The 13,823-nt window shown below is 51.5% G+C and overlaps 1 protein-coding gene across 1 annotated transcript in view; it reads left to right on the top strand.

Annotated features, from left to right (window-relative positions):
- LOC140398321 (Fc receptor-like protein 5) overlaps positions 1-6,795 on the top strand; it is a 293,198-nt gene extending 286,403 nt beyond the window's left edge. The window contains exon 14 of the mRNA XM_072486879.1: positions 5,229-6,795. Coding sequence (XP_072342980.1) covers positions 5,229-5,249 — 21 coding nt within the window. The 3' untranslated portion in view covers positions 5,250-6,795. The remainder of the gene's footprint in view (positions 1-5,228) is intronic.
- Positions 6,796-13,823: the final 7,028 nt, after the last annotated feature.

Genomic DNA, 13,823 nt, shown 5'->3' with positions numbered 1-13,823 from the left:
GTGACGCAGTTCAATAAAAAAACATGGGCCGGGATTCTCCAATCCTGCGGCCAGGTTCTGATACCAGTGGGAAAAGTGACGTGAGCCACTCCGGCATCAACGGGCCTTTCCTGGAAGCTATCCACCCCTTCCCAGGGGGCTCGTACAGCGCTGGAGTGGTCTCCGCCTGAAAGCCGGTGTGTCACGGCCGGCGTGAGTGCGCGCATGCACGCCGCGGCCGGGGCGAGTTCACGCACATGTGCCATGGCCGGCGTGAGTTTGCACATGCGCGCCACGGCCGGCGAGAGTTTACGCAGGCGTTCCCGTCTCCGCGCTGCCCCCGGGCAATATGGCGGAGCCCTACAGGGGCCTGGCGCGGAGGAACATAGGCCCCCATGGCACCAGCCTGCCTGCCCGCCAATCGGTAGGCCCCGATCGCGGGTCAGGCCACCGTGGAGGTCCCCACTGGGGTCGGGTCCCCCTGCCCCTCCACCAGGACGGCCCCCGCAGACAGAGCTCCGAGGTCGCGCTGTGTGGTGCCATACGTATCTATCCCACACCGGCTGGACTCGGCCGAACTTGGCGGGCACTCTGCCCATTGAGGCCCGCAGAATCGCCGGGGGGGGGGGCGCTTTCAACGGCCCCCGACCGGCGGGGCGGCGATCCCGCGGGCTCTCGAGGATCGGTGTGCTGGCGTCGGGGCAGCGTGGCGCGATTCCCGTGCCCCACAGGGATTCTCCGACCCCGCCCCGGCCATGGGCTCAGTGCGGGCGGCCATTTTAAGCAGCCGACCGGAGCCGCCATCTTCTGCCAGAAATGAGGCAATCGCATAGCCAACGGCAATGCCCAGCATATGGAAAAGTATGTTCCAAGTGTGGCCGTAGAAATCACTTTGCGAAACAATGTTTTTTGCATACTACCGTGGACCAAATCAGAGCAGATAACGCAGTTGATGAGATGCCACCAAAAGAACAGTTCTTCATTGATCTCGCCAAGAACCAGAGGAGTCCGACCAGAAAAAGTGAATAGTCGTGAATGGCTTTCTGTTCCAGACAGCGAGTGGCCAGATGCTTACTGCGATCCTGAAAAAGATATGCTGGTGCAGTTATTCAATGAGAAACAAGTGAAAGTCCATGGGAGGACAACAAATCGGATGAGGAGATGGAAGAGCCAAAGGGAATTCCAGATTTCTGGTTAACAGTCTTCAAGAAGATGTATATACTCAGTGGTATGATACAGGAGCATAATGAGTCTATATTAAAGCATCTACAAGACGTAAATGTTAAATGTTCAGAGCGTGAAGAACCAATAAGCTTCACTCTGGAGTTTAAGTTTAAGCCAAATGAGATAATTACAAAAGCATACCAGCAGGAATCGCAGCCTGATTAGCTTGAATTCTCATTCTGTGACGAACTAGAAATCACAGGGTGCACAGGGTGCCAGATCGATGGGAAGAAAGGAAAAAATGTCACTTTGAAAAAACGGAGCCGAAACATAGCGGTGGGGGCACTCGCAAAACAGTTCCGAAATCTGTACCAAATGACTCGTTGTTTAATTTCTTCAGTCCTCCTAAAGCTCCACAGCATGGAATGTTAAATAAAAGTTCTGCAACAAGACTCGCTGCTGACTTTGAAGTTGGTCGCCTCTGGCGTGAAAACATAATCCCATGGACAACATCGTACTTTACAGATGTCTTTGCAAGTGACACTGACTCTGAAGGTGAGGACAATGATGATACCTATGAAGACCATGAATACGATGAAGAAAGTAAAGGTCGGAGGATGAGCCGGAGGAGGGCGACTATGAAACGCTAGTAAGATTGTTTCGCGGGAGTGATGGCAAACTAAGTGAGGGAGCCTGTGAAGTGCTACGCCGTCGGTTTGATGGGAATGGCGGGGTGATCACAAGGGATGCCCAGTCTGCGCAGGACACCGATAAGTGTGAAATCTGAGATGGCGCACCTAGAGATAAAAAGTGAGATTGCAGTAGCAGGTATCTCAGCTCTGAAAAAACTAATAACAGAAGATATAATACCCATTCTGGAGAAATTGGTTCCAAAGGCATCCGGTGAATCATCTCAGTTCTATGAAATGATTCCGGTCGTGGAATCCACAATGCTCGAGGTCACTCCTCCAGATCATGAGTTAGAGGAGCAGGTGGCGGCACCTGTCTGCAGTTTCATGACGACGGATGATACCATGGGCAGCACGGTAGCACAGTGGTTAGCACAGTTGCTTCACCGCTCCAGGGACCCAGATTCGATTCCCGGCTTGGGTCACTGTCTGTGCGGTGTCTGCACTGTGTCTGCGTGGGTTTCCTCCGGGTGCTCCGGTTTCCTCCCACAGTCCAAAGATGTGCAGGTTAGGTGGATTGGCCATGCTAAATTGCCCTTAGTGTCCAAAAAGGTGGGGTGGGGTTATGGGGATAGCGTGGAGGTGTGGGTTTGGGTAGGGTGCTGTTTCCAAGGGCCGGTACAGACTCGATGGGCTGAATGGCCTCCTTCTGCACTGTAAATTCTATGATTCTATGATATGTACATAATATTACAAGATGAGAATGAGCCACTGGCTGTATCTGCATGCAGCTCCACAACAACAGTTGATACTGATACCATGTTACAAGATGTAGCTGGTAACATGGTATCAGGGGGCAGAAGTTTAACGTCCGTGGGCAAAGTTTAGAGGAGATGTGCGAGGCAGGGTTTTTACGCAGAGGGTGGTGAGTGCCTAGAATGCGTTGTCAGGGGAGATTGTGGAAGCAGATACATTAATGACATTCAAAAGGCATCTTGACAAACACATGGATAGGATGGATATAGAGATATCTGATCTCGCCGATGATCCCCCCCCCCCCCCACCGCACGCCAGATTCCCCAGTGGTATGGTCAGTGAACAATGCAAAACGCCCTGAACATCGGCAGAACCAGTAGTTCCCACCACCAATGGTGGACCACCAAAATACCCATCGTGCGAAGGCTTTGTGGGGATATAGAAAAACCCACCCATAGAATTCAAAAGTACCATTCACTTAAGGGTCAAAGTGTGCCTTAAAGACTTTCAAAATTCCTGCCCTCTGTTATTTCTGTTCTTTAGAGAGATTGAGGGTGGAATGTAGCAGTCACTCCCAGCAGTGTTAAAAGTGTTGCTATCCATATCAGCTCCGGCTCATTCATTCAATCTGTTGCAATCTTGTAGTTTTGCCAATGCAAGTGGAAAAACTGCCAGTTCTGCTGCATATCATTTTGGAAGGAGCTGGGGGAGGAAAGTTAACATTTTTGACTCGCCTAGTGGTTTAGTTGCAGCTTTTGACGTTTTGCTGGTCGGTGGCTTTCAGTGGCTGTTTCAGCAGCTTTTAGCAGGTTTGAGCATTTCTCTGTTCCTCTTTCAGTAGGTGTGGCTTCTCTCTAGCTTTTCAAAATTCAATCAACCCAGCCCCACTCCTAGCACCGCATTATGTGCTCAAAGATACCATTCTTGCCAGTAAAACTTTGTTATTTGAATCCAGGAAGTGTGCCCCTGGCAGAGTCACATAACTGAGGCAAACCAGGAAGGACCTTGAGTACATGATTACGTTTCTCAATCCAAACATCCCGATAGGTGATGTAGGGAAAGAACAGTTTGTTAATCGTGATTGGAACTACCTTTGACAAGATCCCTCATGGCAGACTGGCACAGAAGGTGAAGTCACACGGGATCTGAGGTTAGCTGGCAAGATGAATACAGATCTGTCCCGGTCATAGAAGACAGGGGGTAGCAGTGGAAGGGTGCTTTTCTGAATGGAAGTCTGTGACTAGTGGTGTTACATAGGGATCAGTGCTGTTTGTAGTATATATGTGTAGTATATATAAATGATTTGGAGGAAAATGTAACTGGTCTGATTAGTGAGTTTGCAGACGACACAAAGGTTAGTGGAATTGAGGATAATGATGTGGCCTGTCAGAGGATACAGCAGGATATAGTTCGATTGGAAACTTGGGCGGCGAGATGGCAGATGGAGTTTAATCCGGACAAATGCGAGGTAACGCATTTTGGAAGGTCTAATTCAGGTGGGAAGTATACAGTATATGGCAGAATACTTAACAGTATTGACAGGTAGAGGGATCTGGGTGTACAGGTCCACAGGTCACTCACTGAAAGTGGCAACACAGGTGGAGAATGTGGTCAAGAAGGCATACGGCATGCTTGCCTTCATTGGCTGGGGCATTGAGTATAACAATTGACAAGTCATGCTGCAGCTATATGAACCTTAGTTAAGCCACACTTAGAAAATAGTGTTCAATTCTGGTCGCCACACTACCAGAAGGATGTGGAGGTTTTGAACAGGGTACAGAAGAGATTTTACAGGATGTAGCCTAGTATGGAGGGCATTAGCTATGAGGAGCGGTTGGATAAACTCGGTTTGTTCTCATTGGAAAATCCGAGGGTGAGGGGATGACCTGATGGAAGTTTACGAAGTTATGAGGGGCGTGGACAGAGTGGATAGTCAGAAGCTTTTTTCCAGGGTGGTAGTGTCAATTACTAGGGGACATAGGTTTAAGATGTGAGGGGCAAAATCTAGAGGAGATGTGCGAAGAATGTTTTTTACATAGAGGGTAGTGGGTGCCTGGACTCGCTGCCAGAGGAGGTGGTGGAATCAGGTACGATAGTAACATTTAAGGGGCATCTTGACAAATACATGAATAGGATGGGACTAGAAGGATGTGGGCCCCAGAAGTTAGAAGGTTTTAGGTTAGACGGAAAGCATGATTGGCGCAGGCTTGGAGGGCCAAAGGGCTTGTTCCTGTGCAGTACTTTTCTTTATTCTTTGTATATGTGTACAAATATACTTATCCACAACTGAATTATAGGGGACTGAAGATTGTGCTGTGAAATTCGCAGAGAAGTATAATGAAAACAGTTTTCTATTTTTCTCACGGAGGCAATGCTACTTTGGAGAAGGGGCAGTAATGAGATTATTTTATAGTTGTGCCCACTCGCAAACCATCAAATGTTACACCATTCTTGTAGACTGCTTGGATTACGATGTTAATTCTTTTCTTAATTTATCATTGAATAGGCATGGAGATTTTCATCTTTGAGGAATGTCATTTGGGCACAGTGGGCAGAATGTAATGCACCCTCCTTCCCCCCAGTGGAGTTGAAGTAGGGGAAGGCTTGAGTGTTGTTTATCTGCAAGTATAATTTCACTGAATTGTGGCCAGCTTTCATTCCGATTTATTGAAAATATGACTAATTATTTATCAATTTCAGGATCAGCAGATCACTGTTTAAACCATGGATGAGGACTGCAGCATCGACGTAAAGGCAAATCTGTGGAACATTTACAGGGCTCCTGACGCACTCAGCAAAAAGGTTCAGTGCTAAGCAACAGGGTGGTCAATTTTATTTCACCAATTTCAATGCATTAACAGACTTTAATTTTGAAAATATATGTGGAGAGAGAGATTTAATCCACTGGTATTTCTTACCTACCTCCTGGCAATTAGTCTACTTCAAATATAATTTATGCACTATGAATCAATGGCTGAATCTTAAGTACATTTTGCAGATGAACTGGGAGGTGAGGGGGTGGAGGAAGGCGTTGTCAGATTAGCCTCATACACCTCACTGCCATGGCATGTACCTCAATCGTGCAGTTGCCCAACAGGCAGACAATTGAGGCAATTAAATGTCCAGTTAAGGGCCACCTCCCCGATGCAACAATATCTTCATAGTATGAGGAGAGGCAACCACCATGTGGGGATACCACTAGGTAAACGGTGACAGCAGCCTGCAGCTTTCCGGGTTGCGGACGCTCCATTGTGTACAGAGAGCCCCTGTAGCAATGGTTGTCCCAGAGCTAAGCTTAAGTTCCAAATTGATGCCTCAGGGTCTTGACCCTGACTGCCATGGGGTTAGTTCCCACTTCCCGTTCCAGCAACGGGATTTCAAACATCTTGAAAATTTCAGCTGACTTTCTCCACACTCTCGGCCCGAATCACAAACTTGACTGAAGGCGATTAATTTTACTGGTTGGTTAATCATAGGATTGGATGATCTGAATTCCTCTAGTTTGTTATCTTGGGAGGAAGTAATATTTTTAATAATATGGCTCTCCTTTATAACCTTGCAAGAAGGAATCTCCCAATATCACCTTTTAGATAAGAAAGAGAAATTAGCATCTTTGTTCTGTCAAGGCAATTAATTCCCCTCAGATCCGATTGGGGTAAAGTGGCTCCATCTATTTATTTTCCATCTGTACATTAAGAGCAGGGAAAAGCACAGAGATGGCAATGGCAATTTATTCCTCAGGAAAATATTTTTTTGATGAAATCTGTCCTTTCCCAATTTGCCTCTGCACTCAGAGAGTAAGCATGATTTCCAGCTGCAGGAACATTGGAATGCCCGTTCTCATTGTTGCAGGTGAATTAATGGGCTGAATGTTCCTGCTGATGGTTCAATCCTGCTACCAGCTGTTAAAGCAGGAGCTGGCCCCAATCCAATGGAGGGCAGGAATCAAGATGGCAAAACATTGCATAGGCGCCCAATGCTGGCAAAATGCTATGGTGGCTTTTCTCCCAATGCCTTCTCCCATCTTAGTCCCACGTCTTCCCTGCTTCTTCCCAAAGTCCCACTCCTTCCCCCATCCCTTCCATCTTCCAATCAATCTCCAATGGGTCAGGAATCTTCAGCTCAATGTTATTGTTTCCAGCCTTAACCATGCAATTTTCTTAACATGATATTAATATATATTCAGATTGAAATGAATGTATTAGAATTTAATAAAATTATTGTTGTTTATGACTTGCTGGAGGAAGTATTTGGTTGAATAATTAATAAACACAAAGCTAGCTCCTTGAGAAAGCAGAAAGGTGTTTTGTAATATTTAATTGTTGATCCTTTCTAGATCTTGTCAGTTGCTTATTTCTACTCCAACCTAAATGTTCTTGTCTCCAGTAAAATATTTCCTCACCCTTCCACCCACAACAGCTCAGTCACCCAGTCCTTTCCATTTGGAAATTGTTCCATTTTTGTTCCCAGTGTTAGTTGTCAGTCAGTGAACAGTATAGAAGAAGGTCATGTGGTGAATGTTCCATGTGTCAGCTCTTGGAAAGAGCTGCCTATTTTATTCCATTCCACTGTTCTTTCCATTAATCCTGCAATTGTTTCCTTTTGTGTATTTGTTGCATTTTTGATGATTTTTTCCCATTGACGATGTTTCCACTGCACTGACAAACAGTTCATTCAACATCATTTTTTGTCAAAAAGGAGATCCCCCCCCCCCCACCCATCCCCGCCCTGACTTATCCAGTCTCGCTGTGGAACTTAAGCCCTTCATCCACGGTACACATTCTATCAAACAGTGTCTCTTGATACACAGGGTTGAGAAGATGCATACTAATAAATATAAAGAATTAACATATATGGATTGCATCATAAACTGCGTTTAAAATTAAGGAATTTGGGGGTGGGAGAATTTGATGCATTGGCGACGGAGGTGTTGCTCTTTGCCTTCAAAGCTTGTCTTGTAAGCTGAAGGCAGTAACATTTACATTTTTTGTTCAATTTTTTCAAATTTTTACTGCAAACTAACATTCAGACTTTGTCTGGACTCAAGTGTGTGAGTGTTTATGGAGCAGGAGACCTTCCTGAACCAACAGATAAACAGGAGGCGCCTTCGTCTTAAATCTCTCCAGCTCAGAGTCATTGAACTAGAGTCAAGTTGGAGACAGTCCAATAAATAAGGAAGTAGCATCAGAAGTTGAACAGTTGGCTCTAACCTGTGCAAACCTTGCAGTGAGGTGCAGATTCAGAATGCGGGCGAAATTCTCCCCAAACGGCGCGATGTCCGCCGACTGGCGCCCAGAACGGCGCCAGTCAGACGGGCATCGCGCCGCCCCAAAGGTGCGGAATGCTCCGCATCTTTGGGGGCCGAGCCCCAACATTGAGGGGCTAGGTCGGCCCCGGAGGAATTTCCGCCCCGCCAGCTGGTGGAAACGGCCTTTGTTGCCCCGCCAGCTGGCGCGGAAATGCCATCCCCGGGCGGCGCATGCGCGGGAGCGTCAGCGGCCGCTAACGGCATCCCCGCGCATGCGCAGTGGGGAGAGTCTCTTCCTCCTCCGCCATGGTGGAGACCGTTGCGGAGGCGGAAGGGAAAGAGTACCCCCACGGCACAGGCCAGCCCGCGGATCGGTGGGCCCCGATCGCGGGCCAGGCCACCGTGGGGGCACCCCCGGGTTCAGATCGCCCCAGGACCTCGGAGCCCACCCACGCCGCCTTGTCCCGCCGGTAAATAGGTACTCTAATTTACGCCGGCGGGACAGCCAATTTATCGGCGGGACTTCGGCCCATCGCGGGCCGGAGAATCGAGCGGGGGGCCCGCCAACCGGCGCGGCCCGATTCCCGCCCCCGGCGAATATCCGGTACCGGAGACTTCGGCAACCGGCGGGGGCGGGATTCACGGCGGCCAACGGCCATTCTCCGACCCGCTGGGGGGCCGGAGAATGACGCCCCGATTTCAGTGACCAATTGTGTACAGATTAAGGGGAACACGGTAGCACAGTGGTTAGCACAGTGCTTCACAGCGCCAGGGTCCCAGGTTCGATTCCCGGCTTGGGTCACTGTCTGTGCGGAGTCTGTACATCCTCCCCGTGTGTGCGTGGGTTTCCTCCGGGTGCTCCGGTTTCCTCCCACAGTCCAAAGATGTGCAGGTTAGGTGGATTGGCCATGATAAATTGTCCTTAGTGTCCACACATCCCCCGGCCAGCTCACCCACCCCCCGGCCAGCTCACCCACCCCCCGGCCAGCTCGCCCACCCCCCGGCCAGCTCACCCATCCCCCGGCCAGCTCACCCATCCCCCGGCCAGCTCACCCATCGCCCGGCCAGCTCGCCCATCCCCCGGCCAGCTCGCCCATCCCCCGGCCAGCTCGCCCATCCCCCGGCCAGCTCGCCCATCCCCCGGCCAGCTCGCCCATCCCCCGGCCAGCTCGCCCATCCCCCGGCCAGCTCGCCCATCCCCCGGCCAGCTCGCCCACCCCCCGGCCAGCTCGCCCATCCCCCGGCCAGCTCGCCCATCCCCCGGCCAGCTCACCCACCCCCCGGCCAGCTCACCCACCCCCCGGCCAGCTCACCCATCCCCCGGCCAGCTCACCCATCCCCCAGCCAGCTCACCCACCCCCCGGCCAGCTCACCCACCCCTCGGCCAGCTCACCCATCCCCCGGCCAGCTCACCCACCCCCCGGCCAGCTCACCCATCCCCCGGCCAGCTCCCCCATCCCCCGGCCAGCTCACCCATCCCCCGGCCAGCTCGCCCATCCCCCGGCCAGCTCACCCATCCCCCGGCCAGCTCACCCACCCCCCGGCCAGCTCACCCACCCCCCAGCCAGCTCACCCACCCCCCGGCCAGCTCGCCCACCCCCCGGCCAGCTCGCCCATCCCCCGGCCAGCTCGCCCATCCCCCGGCCAGCTCACCCATCCCCCGGCCAGCTCACCCATCCCCCGGCCAGCTCACCCATCCCCCGGCCAGCTCACCCATCCCCCGGCCAGCTCACCCACCCCCCGGCCAGCTCGCCCATCCCCCAGCCAGCTCGCCCATCCCCCGGCCAGCTCGCCCATCCCCCGGCCAGCTCGCCCATCCCCCGGCCAGCTCACCCATCCCCCGGCCAGCTCACCCATCCCCCGGCCAGCTCACCCATCCCCCAGCCAGCTCGCCCATCCCCCGGCCAGCTCGCCCATCCCCCGGCCAGCTCACCCATCCCCCGGCCAGCTCACCCATCCCCCGGCCAGCTCACCCATCCCCCGGCCAGCTCACCCATCCCCCAGCCAGCTCGCCCACCCCCCGGCCAGCTCGCCCATCCCCCGGCCAGCTCACCCATCCCCCAGCCAGCTCGCCCATCCCCCGGCCAGCTCACCCATCCCCCGGCCAGCTCACCCATCCCCCGGCCAGCTCACCCATCCCCCGGCCAGCTCACCCATCCCCCAGCCAGCTCGCCCATCCCCCGGCCAGCTCGCCCATCCCCCGGCCAGCTCGCCCATCCCCCGGCCAGCTCGCCCATCCCCCGGCCAGCTCGCCCATCCCCCGGCCAGCTCGCCCATCCCCCGGCCAGCTCACCCATCTCCCGGCCAGCTCACCCATCCCCCGGCCAGCTCGCCCATCCCCCGGCCAGCTCACCCATCCCCCGGCCAGCTCGCCCATCTCCCGGCCAGCTCACCGATCCCCCAGCCAGCTCGCCCATCCCCCGGCCAGCTCACCCATCCCCCGGCCAGCTCACCCATCCCCCGGCCAGCTCACCCATCCCCCGGCCAGCTCACCCATCCCCCGGCCAGCTCCCCCATCCCCCAGCCAGCTCACCCATCCCCCAGCCCAGCTCGCAAATCCCCCGGCCAGCTCACCCACCCCCCGGCCAGGTCACCCATCCCCCGGCCAGCTCGCCCATCCCCCGGCCAGCTCGCCCATCTCCCGGCCAGCTCGCCCATCCCCCGGCCAGCTCGCCCATCCCCCAGCCAGCTCGCCCACCCCCCGGCCAGCTCACCCATCCGCCGGCCAGGTCACCCACCCCCCGGCCAGCTCGCCCATCCCCCGGCCAGCTCACCCATCCCCCGGTCAGCTCACCCATCCCCCGGTCAGCTCGCCCATCCCCCGGCCAGCTCGCCCATCCCCCGGCCAGCTCCCCCATCCCCCGGCCAGCTCCCCCATCCCCCGGCCAGCTCATCCATCCCCCGGTCAGCTCACCCACCCCCCGGCCAGCTCGCCCATCCCCCAGGCAGCTCACCCATCCCCCGGCCAGGTCACCCATCCCCCAGCCAGCTCCCCCATCCCCCGGCCAGCTCACCCATCCCCCGGCCAGCTCGCCCATCCCCCGGCCAGCTCACCCATCCCCCGGCCAGCTCCCCCATCCCCCGGCCAGCTCACCCATCCCCCGGCCAGCTCACCCATCCCCCGGCCAGCTCACCCACCCCCCGGCCAGCTCGCCCATCCCCCGGCCAGCTCACCCATCCCCCGGCCAGCTCACCCATCCCCCAGCCAGCTCACCCATCCCCCAGCCAGCTCGCCCATCCCCCGGCCAGCTCACCCATCCCCCAGCCAGCTCACCCATCCCCCGGCCAGCTCCCCCATCCCCCAGCCAGCTCACCCATCCCCCAGCCAGCTTACCCATCCCCCGGCCAGCTCACCCATCTCCCAGCCAGCCCTGAAAATTCAGCCCAATGTTTGAGTTTAATGATTTGTCCTCAGGGAAAGCTGAAAGGAGATTTTTGGAATAATTTGTGCATCCAAAACATAAAAGGTGAAATTGTAACTGGAATGTCCATGGAATGAGTCATATCTGTCGGTAGTTGCTAAGGTGGGAGATGTGGTTGTGGAAACAAATTTTTATAGATACCTGAACAAATATAAGAAGAAGAGCAACGAACAAAGAATATGAACAATGTAGAACTTCATTCTGCAGAGTTCTCCTCACCAACAACAATATAGTGTGTTTGCGATTCCCATAAAGACCAATAACTTTTAAAGGAATTTCCCAGAGACTGTCAGAAATCAACTGAGGAACAAGATTTCACATTTTATGATTTTTACTCAAATAAACAAATTAAAATCAACTTAAATTAAACATGATTTATTAGGCAACTAATACATTGAAATCAAAGCAGATTGTAATGAACCCTCTTGTGAATGTTGTCAGGCCATTTTGGCTGTTATACCTGGGAATTCCCAGCACCTGGGAATTGCTGGGGCAAACCCCTTCAATTAAAAAAAACAATAGGATGTGCTCTGACTTCAGCGATGAACCAGAGACCCTGTTGAAAGCATGGTGTTTCCCGGTGTTGCAAACGCCAGGAAATGCGCTCATTACGGGTCTCTGTTCCCATTTGGTTAAAGTGTGTCGAAGTGTGGTTAGATGTGAAACTTGCCAACAGAGCCGGGGAGAAACTCCCAGCCAGACCCACCTGAAATGAAACTGATAAACTTTTCCATTGGATTCTGCCCATCGCATTTTACAGCACGGAAAGAGGGCCTTCAGCCCATCATGTCTGTGCCGGTCATCAAGCACTTATCTGTTCCATTCCCATTTTCCAGCATTTGGTCCATTGCTTTATATCCTATGGCATTTCAAGTGCTCATCTAACTGCTTCTTAAATGTTGTGAGGGTGATCCCCCAGATTGATGATATTGGTAGTGTGGAGGAAATGATGGAATGTACTTGTTGTAGTGATATGTATATATGAAGATATATAATGGGATAATGACCACATCATAGTGTAAGACAACCACTAGATGGCAGCACTACATTCATGTATATATGTGTGGACTGAAAGGATCTTGGATCTCTTCAAACCAGGAGTGACTAGACAGCAGAGTGTTAGCACGTGTAGTTAAGTATAGTCACTACTTATTCTGAATTATTTCATCACCAGTTATAGTTCTGTAAGAGTGAACAAACCTAACTCAACATTATTTAATTCGTTATTCAAATAAATCTATTCGCTTTAAGTTGAAAATTGGTAGTTTCTTTTGAATCTAACCATCAGACCATTCTGGATGTGTAAAGCAAAGAATAACAACATCTTACAAACAAGTAATATAACATGGTACCAGTTTTTGGCTTCAGTAAACTAGCTAGAGTAATATAGTAAGATCAGAAAAAGAAGAAAACCTTAGCAGCTATTCGACTCGAGAAACATCGGAGCAAACAAACCTTCGAAGACAAACGACTCAATGGACAAAGCTCAAGCTCCTCAACACCTAAGGATAACCGATAATTTTAATGCAACCTGGAAGCTGTTTAAACAGCAATTTGAAATTTATCTGGAAGCAACAGATTTAACTAATGCAACTGATGTTCGCAAAATTGCATTGCTTTTAACTATGGCTGGTTACATGCAATAGAAATTTACAACTCTTTTCAATATTTTGCTGGTCAGGACAAAGCTAAGTTTAATGTAATTCTTCACAAATTCGAGGACCACTGTAAGATCCAGACTAATGAGACTTTTGAACACTACATTTTTCATAGAAGATTGCAAAACAAGGGGGAATCGTTTAATAGCTTTGTGACAGATGTAAGACTGCTAGCAGAATCCTGTAATCTTTCAGCACTTCACGATTCTTTAATTCGGGACCAAATTGTGTTTGGGATCAATGATGAGCACCTCAGAGAAAGGTTACTGAGACAAAAAGATTTAACGTCAGAAATAGATATTAAAAAATGCCTAGCTCATCAGCAATGTAAGAATCAGTACCTAGAGTATTTCATCCATGAAAAGGACGCGAAAATCCACCACGAGGTTGAGTGTGCAAAAATGGTGCCGCAGTTGAAGAAGATGCACGTTTTGGCCGGCAGCCATCTTGTGCGCGTGAACTCAAACCCTACACATGCGCACTTGGTGAAAAAATGCGAGACAGGCGACAGCAGATCTGCGCATGCGTGAAGAAGTGTCGTGCGTAATGACATCAATGTCATGACGTGTTCAAGGTGTGGAACCTGCAAAAAAAATGCTTTGCCAAAGGAAAACAATGCTCACAATGTGGCAAATTAAACCATTTTGCTGCACAGCGCAGATCCTCACTCGGATTTAAATCTGCTGAGTAGTCTTCTAGACAGATTAATGTCTGTAGTGTGGAATCTAAAGAAAAAGGAGAGAATTTTTCATCCGATGCCGATACCTACTCACTGGAAAACACTTTCTTCGTTGGGATAATAGAGAAATGTGAAGAATCCAATGAAGTAACAAAAAATCGTCAACAAATTAATTCTGTAAATTCTGATAATGAATGGAACACAGTTGTAAAAGTTAATAACTGTCCAATTCAATTTAAAATGGATACTGGTGCTTCAGCAGCCTGTAGACTGAAGGATTACAGCGGA

Source organism: Scyliorhinus torazame, chromosome 21, assembly GCF_047496885.1.
Source record: "Scyliorhinus torazame isolate Kashiwa2021f chromosome 21, sScyTor2.1, whole genome shotgun sequence".
Lineage (NCBI taxonomy): Eukaryota > Metazoa > Chordata > Chondrichthyes > Carcharhiniformes > Scyliorhinidae > Scyliorhinus > Scyliorhinus torazame.
Note: the sequence above shows the minus strand (reverse complement) of the source record. Positions and strands in the feature narration are given on the sequence as shown.